General features: G+C 44.0%; 2 protein-coding genes across 2 annotated transcripts in view; one reads left to right on the top strand and one right to left on the bottom strand.

The window, feature by feature from the left end:
• Positions 1-24075, top strand: part of Heatr4 (HEAT repeat containing 4) — a 26109-nt gene extending 2034 nt beyond the window's left edge. Inside the window, 14 exon segments of the mRNA XM_008849811.3 lie at positions 1351-1541; positions 2777-2917; positions 4045-4245; positions 6824-6964; positions 10756-10917; positions 12410-12570; positions 13167-13271; positions 15302-15420; positions 17171-17351; positions 18050-18119; positions 19763-19952; positions 20812-20893; positions 22087-22246; positions 24008-24075. Coding sequence (XP_008848033.1) covers positions 1351-1541; positions 2777-2917; positions 4045-4245; positions 6824-6964; positions 10756-10917; positions 12410-12570; positions 13167-13271; positions 15302-15420; positions 17171-17351; positions 18050-18119; positions 19763-19952; positions 20812-20893; positions 22087-22246; positions 24008-24075 — 1972 coding nt within the window.
• Riox1 (ribosomal oxygenase 1) lies at positions 23747-26042 on the bottom strand. Its single transcript, XM_008849812.3, has one exon. It carries the CDS (start codon positions 25973-25975, stop codon positions 24182-24184), a length of 1794 nt encoding a protein of 597 aa, XP_008848034.1. The 5' UTR covers positions 25976-26042; the 3' UTR covers positions 23747-24181.
• Positions 26043-27910: the final 1868 nt, after the last annotated feature.

Here is a 27910-nt window from a genome sequence, read left to right on the forward strand (position 1 = left end):
TAAATAAACCCTTTCCTCCCCAAGTTGGTATTGGTCAGAGTGTTTTGTCACAGCAATGAAGAAATAAACTAGGACACCCACACTCCTTATTTTAGAATACACCTTCCCATCAGCCTCATGTTCTCCACCATCAACTTGCTCTCTGGGATCTCCTCAGAGTATGGTTTCCAAGCCTCTACACTTCTTTCATTCGGGGCTGGACACTTTTTTGTTGTAAGGGGCTGCCCTGTGCTGTGTAGGATGTTAGCAGCATCCCTGACCCTTACTTACTGGATGCCAGGAACACCCCGACTTGTAATAACCAATGATGTCTCAGATGCTGCCAGATGTCTCTAAGGGACAAAAAAATCACACCCCGTTCAGAGTTACTCCCTTAAAGGGTTCTGTTCTTAAGTCTTCCCAGCAGGCTGAGCTCTCAGGCTGCTGATCCACTTGCCAGTGCTCCTAGCAAGGCATCCATGGTGACTGTGAGGAGGCAGACAGCTCATGGCACTGAGGTTTGGTCTGTTTCACTCTGAATAAAGAGTCATTGACCCCAAACCCAAATAGATGCAAGGCAGAAAACCAAGCGACCCGAGAGGATATGACTCCACATTTCTCAAACTGCTTCCTTCTCATTTCCAGCTAGATTTAAGATGGGAGCTATTATAATATCCCCAATTCCAAAAGGGAACTAAAAATAAGTGGAAATATAGTTGTTTGTTGAACATATATAAATTGCTTTTTTTTTTTTTTTTTTTTTGCTATTTCAGATAGTCTGTGAAGTGATGGGAATGTAATGTAAATGGTCAAATGTACAATTTAAGGAACTTATAAGCCTGTCTGTCCACCTAGTGGACCGTCATTTCATTCCCACACACAGATTTAATGAGGTAATGCAGAAGGCAGGTTCCTTCCCCAACTTCATGGGGCTTCTAAGGGAATCAGTGCTTACAAATGAGTGTAGGTTGAGAAAGGTGACATGCATGGAATGCCAGCACTTGGGAGGCAGAGGCAGGAGGGTCAACTTTGAGGCTACCCTGAGCTACACAACAGGGTCTTGTCTTGACTTCCCTACCACACATGCACAAACAAAAAGAAGGGGGTAAGCAGGAAACACAGCTGCCCTCTCAGGGTGTCCAAGGTTGCAAAGGCATAGCTCCGCCTATGAGGGGACCAGGGGAGCTAAAGACAGATGACCCTTCCACAGGCTCCATATTCAACTGGCACCATGGGGAGAAGGCTAATAGGCAGGGTGTTCAGATGCTTCTGTGTGAGAGCTGAGCTGAAGTGGGCTGCGGTGAACTATGGCCCTAATGGAGGGATCTCCTACTCTTTCTGCCTTTTTCCCCCTCTCTAACTACTGTCAAGATTACCTGGTTATTCTCCACAAGTACAGACAGTTGAAATTGTGCCTGGCAACAATATGACAGCTGAGAACATCAAAGAAGAGAGAAGTGCCTACCAGCCTCCAGAGCTGAGCCCCTTCTGGCAAGTGAACCCCAGAGCTGGAGAGTTTGCTTACTCCACAGACAACATCTTTGAGCAGGAGATTTACTTTGGTAATGGTGCTGCACTCTGAGGTGGAGACATGGGTCAAGGAAGTGAGGGCAGCAGAGTCCTAAGGGGGGATGAGAGTTCATACATGCTGAGTACATCCCCTGGGCACTAGCACAAGATTTGTGACAGTGATATCTGGTGGGAAGCAAATAGTCCTCTGGTCTGTTTCCTTATCCTCTATCTTACTAAGGAGGGAGTGGCGGATGGAACTATAACACTAGTAACGGTTGACTTTGGGAACACCCTATTCTCTCTCTGCCCTTTCTTCACTTTGAGATAATCTTCTCCATTGACCTGCTATGTTATAGGGAGAAAAAATCACAGGCTTTGGAGTCAGGAAGATTTGGGTTTAAGTCCTGGTTTGGTCCTGTCTTAGAAACTTTCAGAAAATTACATTAATTCCCCTGAGCCTTAATATACTTCATTTGTAAAACAATGTTAACAAAAATGTACTATAAGTGCAGTAGACAAGAAAGCATATGTAGTGCTTCTGTCCAATGCTTAGCACATAGAGATTTTTCATAACTGACTGCTACCTCCCTTCTCTGCCTTGCAATCCTTTCAATGCCTGGCCTTGCAGAATATATGATCCAGGACTCCATGTTCCAAGCTGTTTCTTCACCACTCCCATCTTGTTCCTAAACTGCTCTCAGCTGGGTCTTCTTAAAGAGTTTAACAAAACTATTCTAAGGGACTCATGACTGATGGGATTAAGTGACCCTTCTTTAGTGTCTAGCAATACCTTAAATTAGCTTCAGCCTTACCAATAGAACACACTATCTTTGGTTCTCCTAGACCTCTATGACTCTTCCCTGTGAGGCTACCAACTGTGACATTTCTTTTTTTTTTTATATTTATTTTTTTTATTTTTTATGTGTATGTGTGTAATGCCTGCATGTAGGTAAGTGCACCCGTGTCATGCATGCCCATGAGGTCAGAAGGGGCTGTCGGATCCCCTGGGACTGGAGTTACGGACAGTTGGTAGCTGCCATGTGGGTGCTGGGATTCGAACCCGGGTCTTCTTCAAGAACAGCCAGTGTTCTTAACCGCTGAGCCGTTTCTCCAGCCCCCCAACTGTGACATTTCTAAGCAACAGTTGCCTTCAACAATGTTCCACAGCATGGGAATCTTGAGTTCTGAAGGCTTAGATTAGGGCAAAAGAAAATTGAGTTCAGTAAGCAGAAACTGGGAAGACAGGAAGCAGAGGGGCTGGGACTCATTGTATCTTTCTTCACAGATGAAGTGAAAATCGTCCATCAGATTGGTGGGAAGAGGGACCAAATTGTCCTGGAAAACCTTAATCGGTACAACAAGCATCTATCTAAGGCCTTCCCTGAAACCCCAGAAAAGTGGAGTTTCCAGTCTGTTCCTGAAGCATGTAAGCAGGAAGTGGATAATGGGGGTAATGACGGAAGTGGGGTAGTAATCTTTAAGGTGATGAGCACCTCCAGCAATGAGGTCACCCCTTTCTAACAACTAACAATTATAACATTATAAAATGTGAATTGTTGGATGGAGAGATGGCTCAGCAGTTAACAACACTGGTTGTTCTGGCAGAAGACCTGGGTTCGAATCCCAGCACCCACATGGCAGCTAATGGCTGTCTGTAACTCAAGTCCTGGGGATCTGACAGCCTCTTCTGACCTCCGTGGGCATTGCACAACAGGGGTGTGCTTACCTACATGCAGGCAATACATGCATACACATGAAAAAAAATAATCATCTTAGTGCTTCCATAAAAGCACATCAAACTCTTCTCTCACCACTGTGCCCTTGGGCTGGCTCTACCCTCTCATTCCATACTCAGACACATCCTTGCCTCCCACCCTAGGACCTTTCTTTGTTGTTTTTCTTCCTCTTCCTCCTCTCCCTGCCTCCTCCTTTTTCTCATGTATCTGTGTATATAGTGTGCATGACTGTACGTGTGAGCTCATGTTGTGTGAGCATGCATGTGAAAGGCTGAGGGTGATGTCAGACATCTTCCTCAAGCACTCTCTACCTTATTCATTGATGTAGTCTCAACTGAACTCAAATCTCACCTCTACAACTTGTTTAGCTAACCAGCTTGCTCTGGAGATCCCCTATCTTTGCTTCCCAAGTGCTAGGATTGCAAGCAGGCTGCCACATCTGCCTAGCTTTTATGTGGGTGCTAGGGATGCGAGCTCTGATCCTGATGCTTGCATAGCAAGCCCTTACCTGCTGAGCCATTTTGCTAGTCCTTCTGTTTCTTAAGTATATCATTCTTCATTTTGTAAAACAAATAAGTCAAAGATGACCAAGAAATGAGCTTCTGAAACAAAATGTACCTAACTTCAAAGAGATTATGTGTCCAATTCCCATGATTCTTTGCAGTATCACTATTCAGATGGGCCTTCTGGTGATGAGGATATATAGCTCAGTGGTACAGTACTTGCAAACATGTACAAGGCCCTGAGTTCCATAGGTGTGACCACAATGTGGCAGGGCCTTGTGCAGATGGGTGATACGTCACGCTTCATTGCACAGCTTGTAGGCCCAGGAAAGGAGCCCTGCGTTGGACTGCTTTGCCCACCCCAGTCAAGGACCTTTTGCTGAAGGTGGGTGAGGACACATCCACCAAGCCTAGAAGGTGGAAGAAGCAGGTTCAACCCCTGAAGGAAGATGTGACTTGGGAAGTGGCAGTCCTACGAAGAATGCTACAGGAATGGAAGACTGCCTGGGCACTCAGTAAGTGGAGGAATGGCTGGAGATAGCCATGGGTATTTGTAGACGTAGATTTGAGTAGCATTTGTTCCCCAGTCTTAGAAAACTTGTGAAATGTAAAAGGCTATTTGCCTCTTTAAGGCTAGACTGGATAAGAGCCTTTCATTTGGTAGGTGTTATATGAACATTTATTAGTTACATCTGCCCTGGATTCTTTTTGCATGGTATTATACTTCAGTCATGTGTAGGAATTCACTGCATAAACTCAATAGGCAGAGAGCTTAGCTTGTCTCTCCTGAAACATGATCGATAAATGATTCATGTCAGGCAAGACCAAAGATACTGCCTAAACATTGGCTATGTAGCTATCAAAAGAAACCACAGTTTCAATTGTGCAACTGAGGTTATTATGTATCTAGTTTTCCTTTAAAGATAAGCAAGCAGAAGCTGGGCATGGTAGCACATGCCTGTAGTCCCAGCACTTGGGAGGCAGAGGCAGGCGGATCTCTGTGAGTTCAAGGCCAGCCTGGTCTACATAGTGAGTTCCAGGACAGCTGGGGCTACAGGGAGACCCTGTCTCAAAAAAAAAAACAAAAAACAAAAAATAAAGATAAGCAAGTAGAATGTAGAGTGCCTAGGTATAGTGGTTTGAATGAAAATGTCCCCCATAGGCTCTAAGTATTTGGACATTTTGTCCCCAGATCGTGGTGCTGTTTTGGGAGGTTTTAGAAGGTGTGGCTATCCTGGAGGAAACACGTCACTGGGGGTGGGCTTAAAGAGTTCTTAAGCTTTGCCAGATCTCCAGTTGCTCTCTTGCTTCCTGTGCCTGCATGATGATGTGAGAGCTTAGCTTCTGCTGCTCCTGCTCCAGCCACTCCACCATGCCTCCCTGTCATGACAGACTGTAATTCTCCTGGAACTGTAAGCTCAAACTCTTCCTTCTATAAGTTGCTTGGGTCGGTGTTTCTATCACAGCAACAGAAAAGTGACTAATACACTAGGGCAGAGTAATGGGCTAGCAAGGAACACTGGAAGTTTGAGAATGCAAGGATTGCTAGACTTCTAAGCACAACAGAGTAGTTTAGTTACAGGACAGGTGATCCACTAGGTAAAGAATGGGCAACAAATAGGTTGAAAAAGAGACCGAGTAAGTGCTACTTGTGGGGAACAGGGACAGATAGAAGAGCAGAGCAGTTTCATCTCTTCAAAGAAAGCAGCTAGCAACTACACAAGTAAGGAAGAGCCCCCCAAAATCAAAGAAACCTAATGATAACCACAATAATTCAGCTTTGTTAGGCTAAGTACAGCTCAGTGATAGATCACTTGCCCACCATGTATGAAGCCCCTAGGTTCAATCCCCAGAGCCAGAAGAAAGCATTTATTAAGCCCTTGTTTATGCTAAACACTACATTTTCTAATTAACACTCTTAACCATCAAAATAACTCGATATGGTAGGTTCTAGTATTAGTCCTATATTACAGATGAGAAACCACATTGGATAAGTAACTTATCCAATAACTATGTTTCCAAATTAGTGACCTCTTGGCAACAAAGTACTTTTTTTTTAAATTTCATTATTTTTATTTTATTTGCATGAGTGGATTGTCTGCATGTATGTAAGTGGGCCAGTGCAATGCCCATAGGGTCTCTAGCCCAGGCTGGCCTTGAACTTCCTATGAAACAGAGAATGATCTTGAACTTCTGAGCCTACTGAGGCCTATGCCACCATACCTGGTGTTTTGAGGTACTTGGGATTGAACTAAAGGCCTCATGCACCCTAGGCAAGTACTCGAACAACTGATAACTATATCCCTAGCCTTGGTTTTCATTTTGAGATGAGGGATTTACTATGTTGCCCAGGCTCATCTTGAACTCATGAGTTCATGATCCCCCTCCTTTGGCCTCTCAAGTAACTGGCACCAAGTAACTGTGTGCCACCATACCCTACCAACCTCTACATTTTATCGCCCTATTTATTTTCCATGTATTTAACAACAAAACTATTCAATCAAAGAGCAATAGAATAAAGAATGAAACTGGGAAAAACTGTCTGAGACGTATATAAATCATCACAGAAATAACTTCCCTAAGGAGCCTATCTCTGAATCTTTTATTCTTCTGAGCTAAGATTTTGCTTGAATTGTCCTAGGGAAAAAACTGCTTGTTACCTGCCTATTTAATCAAGGTATCTTTATTAGTTACTTTTCTGTTGCTGTGATGAAACACTGTGACCAAAAGAACTTATAGAAGGAAGAGTTTATTTAGCTTACGGTTCAAAAGGGGCAAGAGTTCATCATGGTGGGGAGGCATGACAGCAGAGGTGGCTGGAGCAGAAAGAGGAGTGCCTCACATCTTCAAGCAGGCACAGGAAGCAGAGAGTGATTGGAAATCCAGCAGGGTTTAAGAACTCTGAAAGCCCACCCCCAGTGACACACCTCCTCCAGCAAGGCCACACCTTGGAAAACCTCCCAAAACAGTGCCACAGACTAGGAACAAAATGTCCGAATACATGGGGTCTATGGGGGACATTCTCATTCAAACCACCACAGGCTCTAACCCTAACCAGGTGATTCTCTTTTCATTTTCTTTCCTGTGGCACAGTCATTGAATGGCACCATGAGACAGTGGAGAACCTAATGCGGGGCATAGTAAGCATGAATGATGACAACAGAATCCATGCCATTGTCACTTGTGCCACAGCTGCTTTAGAATGGCCCCGGATTGCCAGGAAGCAGAACTCAGGTGAGAGCTAGGACTGAGCTGCCTAGGAACATCTTAACTGAGAAAGTCCTTGGGGATTACCTGAGCTCATTTTCCAAATGGAGAAACCAAGGCCTAGAGACTGGCCTGGAGAGCCCAGCTCATCACAGTAGCTTCTAGCCCAGTGTCCTTGTATTGAGCTCAGGGCTGCTGGCATGCAAGGAAGCATGCACTCTACCACCAGGGCTTTTTGTACTATATCATTCATTTGCTCAGTGGCTTGCAGTGAAGTCCACATTTTCTCACCTTGAGACCTCAGTCATAATAGCCCAAAACTGTATTTTAAAAAAAAATAAGCACTGAGGGTATACCTCAGTGGTAGAGTGTTTGCCCAGCATGCATAAGGCTCTAGGCTTGATCCTCATTAAAGAGAGGGGAAGAAAACCAAGGGGTGAAGAAAAAAATTACATAAATCAGTTTGATAGTTTTTATATTTTAAAACAAAAAATGAATTCTCAGTGGTCTCCAATCTTTTAGGAAAAATGTCAACAACATTTCCCTTTACTTGCAATAACATAAAACTCCCTTCCCCTCTACTAGAGCCAAAGCTATAATCTACCAAAAGATAGTTTAATAATACAGGCCCCAGATGATAAAATGTTGCAGAAAGAAATTCCACCCACTCCTCTATACTGCCTGTGCAACTTGTTCCTTCTCTGAGCTGGTCTCACACCAGGCTCACTCTCCTCATACTGAGCACTGTGTCTTAAGTATCTGTTTATACTTCCACCATCCCTGCAGGTAAGGGCGGGGACTGGCTTACCTCTACCAACATGTCAGGTTTTAAAACTTTCATCCACTAACTTGATGTTTATTGATTTCTAGATATGGGCATTTCCCCCTAGATATGGTTGGTGGTGCCAGAGACCAGACCTTCATGCATGCAAAGCACTCTACCAACTGACCCAGGCTCCTTCTGGTTTTCAAGTTTGCAGCTCCCTCTGCTGAAAAACTTTCTCTGATCAATGCTAAAATTTCCAGCAAAGACAACACTTCTCTGAGAAGCCTTCCCTTGGAACTTAAGACTGCTTAGTGCCCCTGCTATGTGCTTCCACACATTTTTTGCTATATCTGCTTATTTTCTTGGACAATGGATATTGTTATGACTGTACATATTAGAATTCCTTTGCCTTCCTCAGAGTTGTGCATTTTATGTGATCCCTTTCACAGGTCTTTCACGTCTAGATTTTGCTCTAGTTACTAACCCAAAGAAAATTGCCTTAAATTTTGTTTTTGGAGACAAGGTCTCACTCACTATACTACCCTGGCTGATCAGAAACAGTGTAGACCAGACTGGCCTCAAACTTGGAGGCAAAGATCCATCTGCCTCTGCCTCCCAAGTATTGGGAATGAAGGCATACATCAATACATCTGCCTACTAATTTTTTAAATACTCAGTTGATTTGTTGAATCTCTTGAAATGTACATATTTCCATGTACAGATTGAGTATTCCTTGCATGAAATACTTGGAACTAGAAAATTTTTGGATTTTTTTCAGATTTTGGTATATTTGAATATACATGAGTTTCTTGGAGATGAAACTTAAGTCTAAATGTGAAATTATTTTCATTACATATGTACTTTATGTAGCCTGATGGTAGGCTCATACAATACTTTTAGTGTATGCATTTTTATTGAAACCTGTCACATGAGAGCAGGTGTAGATAATCCACTGGTGGTGTCATGTCAATACTGAAAAGCTTGGCATTTTGGAAGATTTCCAATTTTGGATTTGGAGATCAATAATCCTGAACCAGTATGTAGTCTGTTCTTAACAGATGGTACTATTAACCTACGGTGTAAGTAAAAAAGACAGATGCACTGAGTGTGGTAGTGTATGCCTATAATTCTAGCTCTTGGGAGGTAGGGGCAAGAAAATTAGGAGCCCACAGTCAGCCCAAGCTACATTATGATCCTCAAAGACAAAGCAGATATTGTTTTCATATTTTGATGGTGCTGGAGATTAAATCCAATGCTTTGTGCTTGCTAAGAAGGCTTGCTACAACTGAGCTAAAATTTTTCCTATGTTTAAGGGCAAATTGTTTATGACAAAAATAAGCCCTAACTGATAAATCCACATCAGGACTGGAAAGGACTATAAATGAAAAAAATAAATATCTGACTGGGCCTCCCCAGATGCCTTATCACAGACATGTCCTTTGTATATCCTAGAATTCTATCCATAGAGGTGCTATTAGAGATACTAGCACTTGTGGACTTAAGCAGATATTGTTTTCATATTTTGATGGTGCTGGATATTAAATCCAATGCTTTGTGCTTGCTAAGAAGGCTCGCTACAACTGAGCTAAAATTTTTCCTATGTTTAAGGGCAAATTGTTTGTGACAAAAATAAGCCCTAACTGATAAATCCACATCAGGACTGGAAAGGACTATAAATGAAAAAAATAAATATCTGACTGGGCCTCCCCAGATGCCTTATCACAGACATGCCCTTTGTATATCCTAGAATTCTATCCATAGAGGTGCTATTAGAGATACTAGCACTTGTGGACTATACATCCATCCAGAGTGAACTCCACGCTCCTATGCTGTCCCCAGAACACTGTGGAACGTTATACAATCTAGGAACCCCAGAGAAAAGGAATGCCTGACATTGCTGCCCTGTTAACAACTCTGTGCTCACCCTAATCCTTCTGAAGTACAATGTGAATCTGAATGTTGTTAAATCTGAAAGAACCTGTTTGGGTTCTGCAGTGACAGATACTTGTCGAATGTTGTTAAATCTGAAAGAACCTGTTTGGGTTCTGCAGTGACAGATACTTGTCGAACTCAACCAGGGCTGAAATACTGAATGTGGAAATGGCAAAGCACTACCTAAATATAATTGCTATTATAGGATAAATGGGTTGATTGTTGTCACTAAGGTTAACAATGGTCACTGTAGCTACTTGGAAATATTCCTTTGGTTTCAGTGTCAGGTGATAAAAGAATTGGAAACTGGTATACCAGAACTCAACTCCTCTTGATCATAAAATCCTGCCCATTGCCTGACATGGTAGCATACGCCTTTAACCCTAGCACTTGGGAGGCAGAGGCAGGCAGACCTCTGTGAGTTCGAGGCCAGCTTGGTCTCTATAGCGAATCCAGGCCAGTTGTGGCTACAAGGAGACCCTGTGTCAAAAGGACCAAAAAAAAAAAATCTTGCCCATTGTAGGGGGTCAGCTGACCTGTGATTTAGTTAAGCCATAGACTAAGGTGGGCCACCATATGGCCCTGGCAAGAAAGCTATTTGAGAGAAAAGCAAAACTAAGTGTGGGGTCTCTCCCTTCCCTTGTGGGTCATTGGCCACCAGTCCATGAGGACAAAGGGAGCAGAAGCGATTAACTGAGTCAGGGACAGCCAGTGAGCACTGTCGGAAGAAAGCCCTTCCGGGGAGACAGGTTCAGTGATACAAACAGCTCCAGACTCAGTGAAACAGCTCCGTTTATTCAGTGGGGGTTAGGGAAAATGTGGAGGCAGCAACCAATGCTTCCGCTGACAGGTGCTCATAGTATGCTTTATTTACATGTGGCAGGGGATCCTATCATCCGACTATGGGGAAATGCCTAATTATCATATAGAAAAAACCTGGGGGTAGTTTTATTGCAGGTAACTATGCCAAAGGTCATGTTTCAAATGAGGCCAAGCATCTGTGCTTGGCGGCACTTTCCAGGTAAGTCAGGCAGGAAGCCCTTGCTGAGAAAGGAGCCGACCTTAACAGCAGGGTTCCCCAACAACTAAGTACTTTCCTATCTGGCTCTTTTGATCGCAGATCCATTTATTCCGGATTTGCCAGAGGCTCTTGTGCCTGCTCTGGAGGGTGCTCTGTATGATAAGAATGCCAATGTGAGGATGGCAGCAGCAGTATGCCAATACGCCACACAGTCACATAATCCCACTGCTCAGGACATCATGTAGACTGCCCTTGTGAAGGGTGAGTAACTCTGTTACTGCTGACCTGGGAATACAGGATGCAGGGAGGGTTACCTCACTATCAGTTTTCCCAGTCTTCCTCTTCACTATGTTAGAATGTCTGCTGCATCAGATTTGCATTCAGAAATCCATTTTTCCTATGTACTTTTACAAAATAGGTACCATGCACTAAGCTTTTCACATATCCTAAAGTGGAGAAAATCAGATATATATGTCAAATAAAATAAGCTACACCACTGAAAGACTCCTGTTCTTTCCCCTATAAGAAAGTTGTAATTCAAAGGTCAATCTGAATGTATAGTGATTACTAAAGGTTAGAGGTGGGGAGCAGAAAGTGGTTATAGGCAGACTGGATTTGATCAGTGCAATGCTATATGCATGCATTGAAATAGCACCCTGAACCCCATTAATATATACAACTAATACATGTTAGCCATAATTTTAAAGCTACAGATCTAGCTCAGTGGTAGAGAGAGCAAGGCCCTGGGTTTGATCCCTAGCACTAAAAAGTAAACAATGGTCGTTTACATACCCTGACTTTTAATTGCAAAGATGACAATAGCAGTAGTTAAGTACAATTTGAATTTTCTTAAAACTCACCATCTAAACATATCATGCTTCCTATTTTGACATTTAACACCCAGGCATTGTCATGTTGGGGTTAATCAACAAAGCTGTCAGGTGAGGTGCCCAAGGTGCCTAGTTGACCTCTCTGACAAGACTGTTCCTTGTCTTGGCATGGGAGAACTGGCTAGCTGGCCTGGCCTTCTGTGTATAAACAATACACTGCTTAATCCATCTATTTTAGGAAAGCACCTCCTCTCCACCCACCCTCCAGTCTCCCCAATCTCTAGGGGGAGGTGGGAGATAACTACATTTCTTAGCTAGGTCAAAAGTATGTTGCCCAACAAGAACTTTTAGAATTTTTCAGTTGGGCCTGGTTGGTGGTATACACATTTAATCCTAGCACTTGAAAGGTAGATAGGGTTCAGAACTTCAAGGTCAGAACTGTGACTATAGGTCTTGTGCATGAAGCCCTAAATTCAAGCTCTAGTACTAGTTTTATCCCTGTAACGTCCAAGGTCATCCTCTGCAACATGATAAATTTAAGGTCAACCTGGGCTATGTGAAACCCTATTATCAAAAATACTTTGTATTTATGCCTGGCGTGGTGGTGCATGCCTTTAATCCCAGCACTGGGAGGCAGAGCCAGGTGGATCTCTGAGAGTTCAAGGCCAGCCTGGTCCAGGACAGCTGGGGCTACAGGGAGACCCTGTCTCAAAAAGACAAAAAAAAAAAATTTTTTTTTTTAATTTAAAATCTTAACGTGCTCTATATGATTTAAACATGGGATTAGATTTCCAGACTTCAGGGGAGGGTTGCAAGTGAGATTTCAGGCAGGCAACAGTCTTAGGTGCCAATCCAAAGGCTGTTCTTTTGGGAGAAAAACAGATAATCATTCTGGACTCATTTTTTCCACCCCATTGGTACAGGTAATAGTGTTGACAGCTGGGCTGCAGCTCAGTGCTTGGCACTGAAAGGTATTGCTACTTACCCGGTGATTAAGAGGATCCTGCAACAGCTCTTTAACAAGAAGAATGAGGCCACTGAGGAGCAGTCTTGTATCCTCCTGAGCCATCTCAGCGGAAAGACAGTATGTGTCTACTACAGGGTCAGATAAAGGAATGAGGTCTTGGGGAATACATGGAATCCAGAATGCATGTGGTTGAATAGGATAATCTCAAGCATAGGTGAAAGCGCACCAAGTCTGTGTAAAATGAGTTATGGAGATGTATACAGGGAAATGTAAAAGAGCGAGATGAGGAAAGTGAGAAACTGATTGCAAATGGTTTCTAACAGTATAAAAGTAGAATCATGACATGTAGAATCTGCTTCTGATAGAAGTTTGTCATTGAAAACCACATAGACCTATGTTTATAACTTTTGGTAGAAACATGAAACTAAAACATATACAAATCATTTGGGGATTTAAAAAAAAAAACAGCCAGGAAGGGAAGGCCTTCATTTTCTGCTCAGATTATTAAACCTTTATTTTCTGGTTTATAACCCCAGAGTAAGTATGCTTGGAGAACTGCTCTTAAAAACCCACTCTGTCCCTTAAGAGGGGTGGGCATCTCATGGCCTTGGAACATTTATTATGCTGGATTCATGGAAGGATGCAATTTCTTCAAGATCCCAGTGTGTCTAAGAGTGACTGTGAAGATCCCTACAAATTTTCCTTTTCCTCAGACCCTGATACACACAATGCTTGCTGTGGAGCTGAACAGCCAACAATGGAAGGACAGGATTGTGGCCTGCCAGGCTTTCTCCCGGATCAGTGGAAATGTCTGCATAGTAAGCCTTCTATTTCTTTGCTGAAATGGAAGCCTGAGCAAGGCTGGCATTAGGGAAACTATCTCAACACTACCCCTTACTCATAACTTGGAATTATCTTCAAATTATTATGTATTACTGTGACTTAAGCCAGTGCTTCTTAAGACCACTAACTATAACACAGCCACAATGAAATACAAAAACTAAGAGAGCTTATAAACTTTATAGTAATTTGACATTGTTTTAATATCCATTGACATAAAATTACCAATGACATATTTCCACCTCATGCTATTCCAAAAATTGATCCTTCATTAGTCTAAGAAGCACTGACTTAAAAGACCCAACAGTTCTGTGCTGGTTCTCTAAATGTTCAGCACTTTTTTTTTTTTTTTTTTTTGGTCTTTTTGAGACAGTGTCTCCCTGTAGCCCCAGCTCTCCTAGAACTCGCTATGTAGACCAGGCTGGCCTTGAACTCACAGAGATCCACCTGCCTCTGCCTCCCGAGTGCTGGGATTAAAGGCGTACGCCACCATGCCCAGTCTCAGCACACACTTATAAAACACAGATCCTGCTTTCAGAAAAAAAGGCATGGCAATAGTAGCAACAAGATTGAGGCCAGCTGGGGTTATACAGAGACAGTATCTAAAGGAAAAAAAGCACTCTCTTGATTCAGGCAGGAAGATTAATGTAAACTAAATGTAATTGGTTACACGTCTATAAAGAAGTGTGGAACACAGCTACAACTGAAGAGGGAATTCCAAGCAAGGGAAACCCAAACCCCTTTTTACCATTATTTTTGATCATTTCTGTCAAAGTGGGATCTTTCCCTTCTTTTCTGCTGCTACATCTTTTTATCACATTGTATATCTTCAGCATAGCCCACAACACTGCCATTCTTTAACCCTCACAGTTTGATACAGGAAGCATACAATCCTGTCATTCAGCGTAATTACATGAAGAGGTTTAAGGCCAGGTTAATTCTTTCTTGATGCTATGGTATTCTGCTGCTAACATCCCGGACCAGCAGCACAGACATCATCTGGGACCCTGTTTAGAGATGTAAAATGGCACCTTAAGACAACCCAATCAAAATCTACATTTTTTTTTTTTCGGTCTTTTGGAGACAGGGTCTCTCTGTAGCCCCAGGTGTCCTGGAACTCACTATGTAGACCAGGCTGGCTTTGAACTCACAGAGATCCACCTGCCTCTGCCTCCTGAGTGCTGGGATTAAAGGCGTGTGCCACCACACCACTCTTTTCTTAAAAAAAAACAAACTACTTTTTTTAAAAAAAACAATTTCATATTTATAACATCTAATCTGCACATTCAGTAAGAAAGCAGTTTCTGACCACATCCCTCCTACACTGGTAGGTATTATGCCAGCATTAGTGGTGCAGAGAGAATATATCTTCTTTTGGTCAAGGTTATAAACAGCTGTAACAGAAGTAGCTATAAGGTACTATCGAGGTTTCCTATGCTTACAGGGGGCAGAGAAAGGTTTACTAAAGAGATGACTTTTTAGCTAAATCCAAAAGTATAGGAAAACAATGGATACCAGATGGAGGTGGAGAAGGGAAATGTTTCAGGCTGAGAGAATAGTTTATACACACTAACACCATCAACTACAACTGTGGCATGTTTCCCCCTTCACCTCTAAGAGACCTATACCAATACAATGACCAACTGTCCTGGTTTGTTCAGGACAAAGGGCTTTCAGGACTGAAACTAGGAAAAGATCCATGCAAACTGGAAGGTCACACCACTAAATAATGCTTTCAAATGTCAAGACTCTTACACACATTATGTTGGCTCCAACACTATGCAGTAGTTTAAGGGATGAATTTGGGAAGCAGAGCTGGATTTGATTCCTGGCTCATTCACCAGGTTATACTTGGACAAGTTAATCATAGCCCCTATTAGGTCCACTCTATATAGAAATAACATCTGCCCAACTAGATTGAAAGATTAAAGGATGGGGGGAAAAACCTGATTCCCTGTACAAAATTAACATTTAATGAATGGTAGCTAATTACGGTACCTATTTATAGGATATGAAACACAAGTTGATCCAACTGATGTGGAATGACTGGAATAAGGCAGTAAGGCAAGCAGCTGCCAAAGCCCTGGGGCAAATGAACCTTGGGAACGAGGTACATGATATGATCAGGTAAGACCTAGTCAACATGAGGACAGAAACACTTCCTTTCTTAGGAGTGATATGGAATCCAGTGAGCCAGCATTTGTTGAGCACTTCTGCAAGTACTGTACTAGATTTCACTGCAGTTCAGTTCAGTTGTGCTGGGCATGGTGGCACACGCCTTCAGTTCCAGCACTCAGGAGGCAGGGCAGGAGGATCTCTGTGAGTTTGAGGCCAGCCTGGTCTAAATAGTGAGTTCCAGGCCAGCTGGGGCTACAGGGAGACCCTGTCTCAAAAAAGACCAAAAAAAAAAGTTCAGTTCCTACAGAAACCACCACTACGGCTAGGGGAAGAAGCACTGGATACCCAGGGAGTATGAGGCGGTGTTTTGAAGTATTTAGGGAGTTCAAAAGTATTGGACAATTCTGACCAACAGGCATGATACACATATGCCTAATTAAAATTATCAAACGAGGGGCTGGAGAGATGGCTCAGCTGTTAAGAGCACTGACTGCTCTCACAGATGACCCAGATTCAATTCCCAGCACCCACACAGCAGCTACCAACTATCCATAACTTCAGTCCCAGGAGATCTGATATCCTCTTCTGAACTCCACAGGCATTGCATGGCATGGGTTATACCTACCTACATGCAAGCAATACACTCATATACATTAAACAGAAATAATAGGCCGAACATGGTGGCACACATCTTTAATCCCAGCACTTGAGAGGGAGAGGCTGGCAGATCTTTGTGAGTTCCAGGACAGCTGAGGCTACAGGGAGACCTGGTCTCAAAAAGACTGGAAAAAAATAATAATAATCTTAAAATTATCAAACTAGGATAGAGATAGCTATCCTGTAGAGATAGCTCAGTGGTAAAGAGCACTTGCTGCTCTTGCAAAGGACTCAAGTTCAGCTCCCAGTACCCACAGAGTAGCTAACAACCATCTGTAACTCCAATTCCAGGAGAAAAGTTCCAGGGAATCCAATGCCCTCTTCTAGATTCCAAAGGCACTGCATGCATGTGCCACTTAAATACATGGAGGCAAAACACACACATAAAATAGGTCTAAAAAAATAAAATAAAATCAGGGACTAGAGGGAGGGCTCAGCAGTTAACAGCACTGGCTGCTATTGCAGAGGACCCAGGTTTGGTTCTCAGCATCTACATGGTGGCTAACAACCATCTGTAACTCCAGTTATAAGGGCTCTGATGCCCTCTTCTGACTTCTGCAGGTACTGCACAACACAGGTGCACTTACATACATGCAGGCAACACACTCATACACATTTATGATACACAATTACATAAAATAAAAAATTTTAAAAAATTCTTTTAAAAAACCAAATCATAATGAACTAGAAAAATTACCTATACCATAACTGCTATAGAAAAACAGGATACTCGATGTGGACTACAGGAACAAGGCCAAGTTTTACAGAGAATGCATAGTCACTCCAGGCTGGGAGACAATTACCAAAATAAGCATCGTATTTATAAGGGTAGTGAACATGAAAACGTGACTGTTACACGTTGACACCTTCCTTTTTTCATTCAACACAATTTTCTAGCATATCCTAAGTGATAGGAATTCAAGAAAATAAGACACCTGAAGTCTGAACCCAGCAAAACTTATTAATGGGCATCAAGCTGACTGAGAACAGGTATGCCATCATAACAGGGACCAGGCAGCTGGAATATTATCCTGAGGGCATGGGATAAAGGGAACAAGGCAATGAAAGTTGAAGGGAAATAAAAGCCACCTGTGCCTTGCAGGATTAAGCTGGGTCAAGGAAATTCTCAGGAGCGTACTAAGGCCCTCTCCCTGATTTGTGGGCTCAAGTTCATGTCTGCCAAGCTTTTCCCAAGCTTCCTGCAGTGCTTCTCTGATGAGTTCATAGCAGTTCGACAGGCAGCCTGTTTGGCAGCAGGTGCCCTGAAGATCTGTGACAAGATGGTAAGTCAAGGAAACACACTGTCATCTTATCCTGTTGACCTAAGAGGACATTACCTTCTCTGTTGTGCAACCTGGGATGAGTAGTCAGTCAAGAAAGTGAGAAGAGATACAGGCCACATCAATCAGTAAGGATCATTTGGCTCCCAGGGAGCCCAAACTTCATGCTAGAGTATGCTAGTCTTTCAAGTCTATCCACCATCTCAGTTAACTAGCTTAATACCTGGATGCTATCAGACTTTAGGGTCAACACCATAAAATTGAGTTTATAATCCCTAGTTTTTAGGGGGAAACCAGACAGAAGTGTTCAAAAGAAGTCTAGTAGGGTATAGTGTAATTCTTGCACTTGGGAGATAAGGCAGGAGAGGCAAGATCAAAAATTCAAGGTAAACCTAGGCTACATGGTGAGAGTCTCAAAAAAAAAAAAAAAAAAAAAGACAAAGCCTGGGGTGAGGTATAGTTCAATGTTAGAGCATATAGTTAGTGTATGTATGTATGCTATAGAGCAATGTGCTGAGAAAAATAACAAAATACATAATTCAGCTAGTATACTACACAGGCCAATATTTTAGGCTACAGCTCATTTGTCACTAGAATTGGTGGAAAGTTGCTTTTTCAGTTAAAGCATCCCTAGAAAACAAATGGGGCCCCCATTCTTGCTCTGGTTCTCCCAACTGAACTCTGCCCTTTGTCTATCCCAGGTGCTTGAATGTCTCCTAAATCTGATGCACGGAGATCCTTATTGGAAAATCAAAGCTCTTGCCATTCGAGGTATTTCAGAATAGCTCAAGTCCTAGACTTTACTACACCATTTCCACGTTAACATAGTAATAGGCATTCTAGTAAGGCAGCTGGAGTGTAGGGGGAAGGAATGGTCTTAGCTTCTCAGAAGTTTCTGACCTGATAAAATAAAAAGGTTTTTAAAAAATTTTTAGTTAGAATCCTAAGTCTAGGGGGCTGGAGTGATGGCTGAGCAGTTAAGCACACTTGCTGCTTTTGCAGAGGACCTGGGTTCGACTCCCAGCACCCATATGGAAGATAACATCTGTCCTTAACTCCAGTTCCAGGAGATCAGACCCTCTTCTGGCTTTCCAGGGCACGAAGTATGCATGTAGTACACTTACATACATGCCTACACATTAAATTAAATTAAATTAAATTAAATTAAATTAAATTAGGGGCTGTAGAGATAGCTCAGCAGTTAAGAACTGGTTGTTCTTGCAGAAGACCTGGGTTTGAATCCCAGCACCCACATGGCAGCTAACAACTGTCTGTCCCTCCAGTTCCAGGGGATCCAACAGCCCCTTCTGTCCTCCGTGGGCATTGCATGACATGGGTGCACTTACTTACACCCAGGCAATATACAAATACACCTAAAAATATTTTTTTAACTAAATTAAAAAAAAAAAAGAATCCTAAGTCTAGGTCTATGTTAAACTTGTCAAGCAAAGGGCAAACAATACAATCCCTGCCAAAAGAATTAAGCATAAGTTCCAAGTAGGTCTCCACTGCTAGATATATCTTGCTTTCCTTGGTGATTTCAATGACAGTACTTAGTACAAGTCAAACCAAATTTAAGACTGCTTAAGAGCTTAAACGCTGCTCTCTGATGTCCCATTTCTTCTTAGGATGTCTGCTACTTCTTTTTGAAATGGTCTCTGGTAGATCCCTAGCAGAACCAGACCTAGGTAAACCTGTACAATAACTGGGCCTCTATTCCCCCATTACTCTGTCCTTGGTTTTCCAAGTTATTGGCCTCCTATCTCATCCCTAAATAGGCAAATTTGTCTCTATTCACATCCTAATAGGCAAGGATAGGAAAGAAACACTCCTTTCCTAGATAGCCTTTAGAGGATTTATCTCACTATAGAGCCAGGCATGGTGGTGCACACCTGAAATCCCTGCCCTCAGAGGCAGGGGCAGAACTGCTGCAAGCACAAGTTTGAGGTTGTCTTGTCTACAAAGTTCCAGGCCAGCTAGGCAGGGCTATATAGTAAGACCTTGCCCTAAACCTAAAGCCTTTTTTCTTTTTGGTGGTGGTGCTAGACATCAAACCTCACACATGCTTAGCAAGGCTTAGCCAGTGTTCGTTTTCTCTCTCCCCCCCCCCTCTCTCTGATAGAGTCTCACCTTGTAGCTCTTGCTGGCTTGAAACTATGTAGACCAGGCTGGCCTCAGGTTCACAGACCTCCATCTGCCTCTGCCTTCCAAATGTTCACAATCATGACCCCCCTCTAAAGTTCTTTTCTAAATTTCATTATTTTAAAATATTTTTCATTTTACTCCTACTCTAATGGTGATTAATGGCTATCCCAAACATTTTGTTTGCAAAACTCAATTTCTTTCTGGATGCTAGGATACAGCCAACTCAGTCTTCACTGACAACAGAACATGCTGCCTTCTCTCCTCTACAGCTTTGGGACAGATTGGGCAAGTGAGTCCCCAACTGAGAGATAGCCTGCTCTGGGCCATCCACTATGAATACTCACCAAGTGTATGACTGGAAGCTTGCCGTAGCATCCAAGGCCTCAAATTTCAAGGGAACCAGGTCAGGGACACCTTCTTAGATGTGCTGCTCCTGGAGGATCACAAGGCTGTTCTAAAGTAAGCACTAAACTTCTGGACTCTGCCATGACCTTATGGACTGCCAACTCTCCCATCCTTGACCTCTGAATATGCTCTGCCTTTCTAGGCACCTATTGGAAGTAGGTAACAGCTTGATGTGCCATCCCCTACTTACATCACCAAGTGGGTGAGAGAAAATCCAGTTGTAATTGGATTATCAAAGCTCCCATGGTTAATGTGTGATTTTTCCTCTACCAGGTATTCTTGGTCTTTTAGGGTTTTTTTTTTTTTTTTTTTTTTTTGTTTTTTGGAGACGGGGTCTCCCAGCTGCCCTGAAACACACTATGTAGACCAGGCTGGCCTTGAACTCACAGAGATCCGCCTGCCTCTGCCTCCTGAGTGCTGGGATTAAAGGCATGTGCATGCCCAGCTATACCAGGTAGTTTTAACTTATTCAACAAACATTTATCTAGTACCTACTGAGACAGGAGGCTTTGGAATCAAAAGTACCAGGGTCTGAATTTCAGCTCTCTCATGCAATAGCTATGTGAACCTGGGGAAAGCACTTAAACATTCTGAGTCTTTCTTTTTTCACAAGACTCCAATACAGATAAAAGCCTACTACATTTTAGGCTGTGGTGACAATGAGATGACATTTACTACCTTTCATAAAGGTGTTCAATAAATGGTACTTATCCCTGCTTTCACAGATTTCATTTCCAAAACTACACAGTAACTGTACAAGTTATCATAATACCACTTTTGCAGAGAAGGCTCAGTAAAACTGCAGTTAGGATTAGAATTTAGTAATCTTGCCTAATTCCAAGTCCCACAGTTTCTACTACCATGCTTTAAATAACAGGGTAAAACAAGTTAAGACATCTTTCTTATCTTTCAGGGAAATTTACCAGGCAATGAAGACACTCAACTTAGAAAATGAAAGCAATTCTCAAGAAATGCTTCAGGAGATCCATAACAAGGTAAATAAGTACAAACTGTATTTTCAAGAGAAAATTCAGGGCTTCAAGAAGTCCACAGACCTTTTTATTCCCCTAAGCATATATATATATATAATCTCTCTCCTACCACAGAAATATTTTCTACAACCTCAGACACAGATACTAAATCATTTGAGGAGGCAAAACATGCACAAGATTGGGTTATAAAATCCCATTAGTAAAAAGACAAAAGAAAAATCTCAGTAGTCCTAGTAAGTGGCATTTAGAAGTCAAAATTTATTATTTCTGACAGTTTCCTTTCCTTCCTGTTTTCTCCCCATCACCCCTTAAATCCAAGTTGTTCTTTTTTATAGACATAAAGGAATGAGGTCAGAATCAGCCTCCGACATTTTCTTTTCCCTTGTGCATTTTCCTTAATTTCTAATCTATTTCTCCAAAGAACTACAGCTTGAACAGTGGCTTTAATTTTCTTTTATTTTTTTGAGAGAGGGTCTCTGTGGCCCTAGCCAGCCTGGAACTCACTATGTAGACCAGGCTGGCCAGTGTGGTCCTAACACTATGGGACCACAGAGATCCCATGCCTCTGCCTCCTGAGCACTGCTATTAAAGGCATGGGCCACCACACCTGGCTTCATTTTAATCTTTTAAACCCAATAGATGAGACAAAGGAATAGGGGGAAAAAGAGTTCAAAACGATAATTCACAAAACCAAGTTCCCACCAAGCAGGAATTTTTTTAGCAGGTTCCTTTTATCATGCCCAAACAGCTCAAATAAAATTTTCATTAGCTGGTGTGATAAATCTCCAATTAATATCACGAGAGGACAATGGTTTCATTATTCACATCCTACCTAATACTAATGAGCATGCCATAGTCAGTTACTTTAACTTTTTTGTTTTGGGTTTTTGAGACAGTGACTATGTAGCCCAAGATGGCCTCAAAGTTGGGATCCTTTTGCCTCAGTATGTATTTTTTTTTTTTTTTTTTTTTTTTTTTTTTTTTGGTCTTTTTGAGACAGGGTCTCCCTGTAGCCCCAGCTGTCCAGGAACTCACTATGTAGACCAGGCTGGCCTTGAACTCACAGAGATCCACCTGCCTCTGCCTCCCAAGTGCTGGGATTAAAGGTATGCGCCACCATGCCTGGCATATGTAGCTTTATTAATGCTTTTTGATGATTTTCTACCTAATATAGTTGGGTTGTTTTTCTAATCTAGATTGAAACACTAAACCAAAAGGAACTGCTGACAAAGAAAATATTCAGGATGGAGATGGTCATAGGAAGTATGAAGGAAAAAGCTAAACATATTTATTCACAACCCAAAGAGGACCAAAAACCATTGGAACTCCACACTCTTCTTGAAGAAATGTTTGACAGTAGGTTTTCTGAGGGGGGGTTGGGGGGAAATCCCATCCTTTGACTCTTTTTTAAAAATATTTGTTATTTTTATTTTATGTGTATGAGTGTATTGCCTGCATGTAGTTAAGTGTGCCTGTGTCATGCAATGTCCGAGGAGGACGGAAGAGGCCACTGGATCCCTTGGAACTGGAGTTTTAGACAGTTGTTAGCTGCTATGTGGGTGCTGGGATTTGAACCTGGGTCTTCTGCAAGAACAGTCAGTGTTCTTAACCGCTGGGCCATCTCTCCAGCCCCCATCCTTTGACTCTTACAATAAGGATATTCCTGGTTCTAGATGTTTGGAGATCTCATTGGGAGCCCTGTAGGAGGAAAGTGAAGAAAGGCTCTTTTCCTTCTTAGTCACCATCTCCTCAGTCCCCACCCCCCACACACACCAGGTTTTTATCCATTTGCAATTTTGTCGTTTTAAAAGTAGCTCTATTTAAACTGAGTTAAAAGTTGGATCAAAAAAGGGCATACTAGAAAAGTACATATCTATATAAAAATAAACTACTGTGCCAGGTGTGATGGTGCACACCTTCAATCACAGCACTCGGGAGGTAGAGAAGGGCAGATTTCTGGGAGTTCGAGGCCCACCTGGGCTACACAGTGAGTTCCAGGGCAGCTACAGGGAGACGCTGTCTCAAAACACACACACACACACACACAAACCTTGAACCCTTCAGTTACGATGACAGGATATTAAAGTCCTACACACAACCTAAATGATAAGGATGCATGAAGTCAAAGTACCGAAATATACTTACAAAATTTGGAGCAGTAGCCTCAGGTCACTCAGACAGTTGCCTATCAGCCACCACCCCAAACCCAGGTCTTCCTGGTTCCAAGTCCAGTGCTCTTGCTGGTACACCAGGCTTTCTCTTCATCAGTCATGAGAATATGCACTTGACAGATTTGGGGAAGTTTCAACCAACTGCCAGAAAAAAAAAATCAGAGTGGAAAGTAACTTGAACACCAGCCTTCCCTCATGGCCAGTTTTCTAAAAACTGGGTAAGGGCTATGAAAGCACAGCCAGGTGACATGATGCTCTTTTGGTACTGGCCACCGATTCAAACCCAGCACTGAGCAAACATCTAACATATACTCTTAAAGCTGACCCTGCTAATGGAAGCTTTTCTACTAGGATTGTCCTATTTGGAATTCAAGCAGCATAACTAAAACGAGATGAGTAAATTACCCCCAAAGCTAATAAACAGCCCCAACCAGATAAATTTCTCTTCTTTAATAAGTGTGTTGCTGGGGATGAACCCAGGGCTTTGCATATGCCAAGCATGAGCTCTACTGTTGAGCTACACCCCAGCCCTCTTCAGTAAAAAGTTGTTTCATATGCTCCTTTTACATCTTACAGCTACTCCAAGTTGCCTTTCATCTCCCCCATTATATTCTCTGTATCCATCCCCCCAACATATACACACTTCTTCAAACCAACCCACATAATAATCTAGGCTTAGAAGAAATGTTCTTTGGCACTTTTTAATAAAACTTCTAATGTTCATACAATATAACAGGATACTGACCCCAGCCCTCCCCACAGAGAACTCAAACAAGCAACTGCCACATAAAAATTCCTAAAGCCGAATGACACAGCCCAGTGTTGCACTGCAACCTGAGGAGAATGAAGCTGGTGCTCTGAAATGGGAGGGTAATCAACGTTACTTCTTCAGAAATAGCATTTTTTTTTCCCCTTCTCCAATTTCTGCTTTTACTTTTGTACCTAGATGAAGTGGTTCCTCCTAGAAGAATGTCAGAGTTTTGTGACACCAAAGCAGTCATAAAGGTAATGTGATCACACTGACGGCTATCAAGGTAAGAACATGAGTTCCTTTTTCAAAATAAGGTGGCAGTGGTGGTGGAGAATCACTACTGCACTCTTTCCAGCCATCAACAAGAAACTAATTTTGAGTGAGAGGCACCTTGGTGAGCAGCAGCCCCTTATCATACAACATGGTAGCCAAAGAAAGCTGGTCCTCCACACTGTCACAGGGCAGATCCCCTACTCTCACAAACTCTGGGTAGGAGCGAAGCAAGAGTTCCATGGCATCAGCTTGCTGAGGGTAGATCTCCAAGCACTTGGGCTCCTCCAGGTGATAAACACGGGAGTTTTCCACCGTGTAATAAAGGAACAAGCGGCCTCCCTCACCCACCAGCCGAGCTATGCCATCCTGAAGCATGTGGACTTCTGTTTCTGTTGTTAGCTGGGCCCCCACATTTACGGGCTCTCCAGCTTCCCAGCGAATTGGGAGCCCGTGAACACTCAGCGCCTTTTCCCTATCACTCAACACAGGGGGTAGGGAATCGTGGATGAAGTCTTTGGCTCGCTGGTCGGCCACAGCATCGACAGGAGCAAAATGTCCCAGCCGGGCAACCAAGACCCGCACCTTTTCCATGAAAGCCGTTCTCCGTGGATCCTTAGAGTCTGAATGCTGAGCCCCCATGTAATCCATGAAATCTCGGGGCAGACCCCTCCGAAACTCTACATTTTCTTCTATTGCTGCCTGCACTGCCAGGGGCACTACAGCCTCCAGGAAGTCACCCCAGGTATTGCGCTGGTAGGTGGACAAGGTGAGGTGCAGAGAGTGCATTCCATCCTGGCATTCAGCTTGGTGAATGAAGCCCCGGGGAAAATAGAGCAAATCTCCAGGTTCCAGCACCGTCTGAAGCACCGGCTCACCGAGGTCCTCTTGGCTGAAGTTGGGGCTAGACGTCAGGGCTAGTTCCTCAGTCGGGTCCCGGGGTCGGTAGACTCGCCAGAGCTTCCGACCTTCCAGCTGCAGCACAAAAGCTTCAATGTCGTCATAGTGGGGAGCAAAGCCCTGCGAATTGGGGGGCGTGAGGTAAACGTTGGAGCCTGCCATGCTTCCGAACTGTTCCTGTAGCACAGCCAAAAACTGCCACACACTGCTCGAGAAAGCCTGCGGGCAGAGAAGGCGCAGGGAGCAGCCGGCCCGGTACAGCGACCACGCGGCGGCGGGCAGAGCGCGGCCCGGCGGGTTCAGCGTCTCCCGCCGCCCGCAGACGTAGCGCGCAGCGTCCAAGTGTTGCCCGAAGTGCACGTCCTCGTGGCGCAGCATGGCGTCCAGGTCCGCGGTGCAGAAGAGGCCCTCGTAGTACGAGGGGTCCTGCCGCCGAACCAGCACGGCCTCCCGCTCCCAAAGGCATCGGTAGAAATGGTCCGGAGGCATGGGCGCAATGAGCCACTCGAAGAGGCGGGCCGCGCGCCGCCGGCTGCTAGGGATGCGGTTCAGTTCCGCCAGGACCTGCCGCAGCGGGGAGTCGCCGGGCAGCTCCCGACCCGCGGGGGTAACGCGGAGGCCCGCAGCCACCTCCGCGAGCCTCAGGCGCGCAGCCAGGGTCTCCGCCGAGCGCTCAGCCACTGAGGCCTCCCGCCGCTCCTCAGGCCCGCGGTGGCCGTGCGGCTCTCGCCCGCCCGCAGCCGCGTCGCCAGGTAGCGCGTCCCCCGGGTCGTCCGCGGCCGACTCCACCTTCGAGCCCTGGGAGTCCTCGCTCGGCAGTGCCCGAGCCCTCACCGTAGCCATGCGGGACGCGACGCTCCTTCGGTATCTCCGGATCTTTCTAGGCCTCAAGGGCAGGGCCAAGGCTGACCCGCCGTGGGGCTGACGCCGGCGCCTCACCCGCCCGCGCCTCAGCAGTCCGGCGCGGTCCTCACTTTCCCGAAACCCATTCATTTTGGAACCAAGGTGGACCCGGGGGGAGCAGCCGAGCCCAGATTTTGGGCAGGCGGCCACAGCGGGGCTTTCTGGGAAGGGGGCGTGGCCCGCAGCAGCCCCTACGTTGGCCACGCCCACCCGCTACCCAGGTTTGCCCGCTGGCCGGGTTACTTACCAGGCTTTATGCTAGAAAGGCAAAATCCCCACCAAACGAATTATAAATTCCATATTTACAGAGCAATTAACAAAAAGTGGGGCTGGAGAGCTGGCTCAGCGTGTAAAAGCACTGATTAGTCTTGTAGAGGAACCGGTTCAATTCCCAGCAACCACATGGCTGCTGACAACAAACCAGAAACTCCAGTTTCAGGGGTTCTGACGCCCACTTCTGACTTCCGAGGGCATTGCACTGCAAAACGCTCATTCATATAATAAAAATAAAAATAAAAACAAGTAACTTGGCACTCCAGGAGAAAAATAATTGGCTACTTCAGTTCTCTTTCTTTTTAGTCTCCTTCCGCCTTCCTTCCTGACATAATTTTTGTAACAGGAAATTTTGTTCCCCAGCAGTTTCCCAGTAGAAATCTGGTTTTCAAGGAATGCTATCAGGCAAAGATCGAGATTCTACACAAATCACAGTTTTTACCGGTCCTCTTTTTCTTTTGTTTTTTGTTTTTGTTTTGTTTTGTTTTTTTCGGTCTTTTTGAGTCAAGGTGTCCCTGTAGCTCCAGCTGACCTGGAAAACTCACAATATAGACCAGGCTGGCCTTGAACTCACAGAGACCCAACCTAGCCCCCCCACCCCCCACCCTCGCCCCAGTGCCGGGATTAAACGCGTGCGCCACCACGCCCAGCCTTTATCGGTCCTCTTTACTCCCCAGATAACTTTATTGATTGAAGCTGTGAGCGTTTCTCCTTGAATTTCTCTCCCTCCTTTCGCCCCTGCGAATTCTTGGGGTGTGGTGACTCACTGCTGCAATCCCACCACTTGGAAGGCTGGCGCGGGATTGCCTGGTCTACAAGGTGAGGGTGAGACCCTGTCTCAAAAATCTGAAAAAAAAAATCTTGCAATCATCCTTCCTTTGAAAAGAAAGTTACGGACTGCTCTGCTTTGTATGTTTGTGACAGGATTTTGCTATGTTGTCCAGTCTGACCTTGAACTCCTAGTCATCCTGTCTCAATCCGGAATTGTAGACATGCATCATGACGCTCTGCTTCTGCATGCATTTTGTTTGCTTATTTTTTTGTTTTTCTTTTTATTGTGTTTTGCATTGCATTGGGGGGGGGTTGTGGGTTATTATTTTGTTATTTTTGTTATTTTGAGACAGCATCTCACCACCTAACGCTGGCTGGCTTGGAACTCTCTATGTAGATCTGGCTGACCTCAAACACAGAGATGGGATCTGTTTGCTTCTGCCTCCCAAGTGCCACCACTCTTGATATCTGCCTTTCCTAGTTGTGTAAGGTTTGTTTCATTAGCTGCAACTTCTCTACAGAATCTTCAACCTCTACTTCTGGTTTAAATAGACTTCCTAAATATGGGTCTCTCACCAGCCTAGGCTATAGAGTGAGTTCCAGGCCAGCCTGGGCTACAGTGCAAGACTATGTCTCAAAAGTAAATAAAAAATAAAGCCCGGGGCCTCACATTTTGTAGGCACAGTGATAGACATGATTGTACAATGCTGAAAACATGGTCACTATTGTCATATGCCTATTGTTGTTTTATATATAATGATGGCTAATCTTCATTGAAATCATTGAAGACCAATCCTCAGGGGCTGGAGAGATGGCTCAGCAGTTAAGAGCACTGACTGCTCTTGCAGAGGACCCAGGTTCAATCCCCAGCACCCATATGGTGGCTAACAACCACCCATAACTCCAGTTCCAGAGGCTCTGTTGCCCTCTTCTGAACTCTGCAGGCATTGCACAACATGGGTGCACTTACATACATCCAAA

The sequence above is a fragment of the Nannospalax galili genome, unplaced genomic scaffold (assembly GCF_000622305.1).
Source record: "Nannospalax galili isolate Female #2095 unplaced genomic scaffold, S.galili_v1.0 scaffold24, whole genome shotgun sequence".
Taxonomy (NCBI): Eukaryota; Metazoa; Chordata; class Mammalia; order Rodentia; family Spalacidae; genus Nannospalax; species Nannospalax galili.

What these genes read in the sequence shown, in the direction of transcription:
- Riox1 (XM_008849812.3), bottom strand. Translation starts at nt 25,975, where the DNA reads ATGAATGGGTTTCGGGAAAGTGAGGACCGCGCCGGACTGCTGAGGCGC.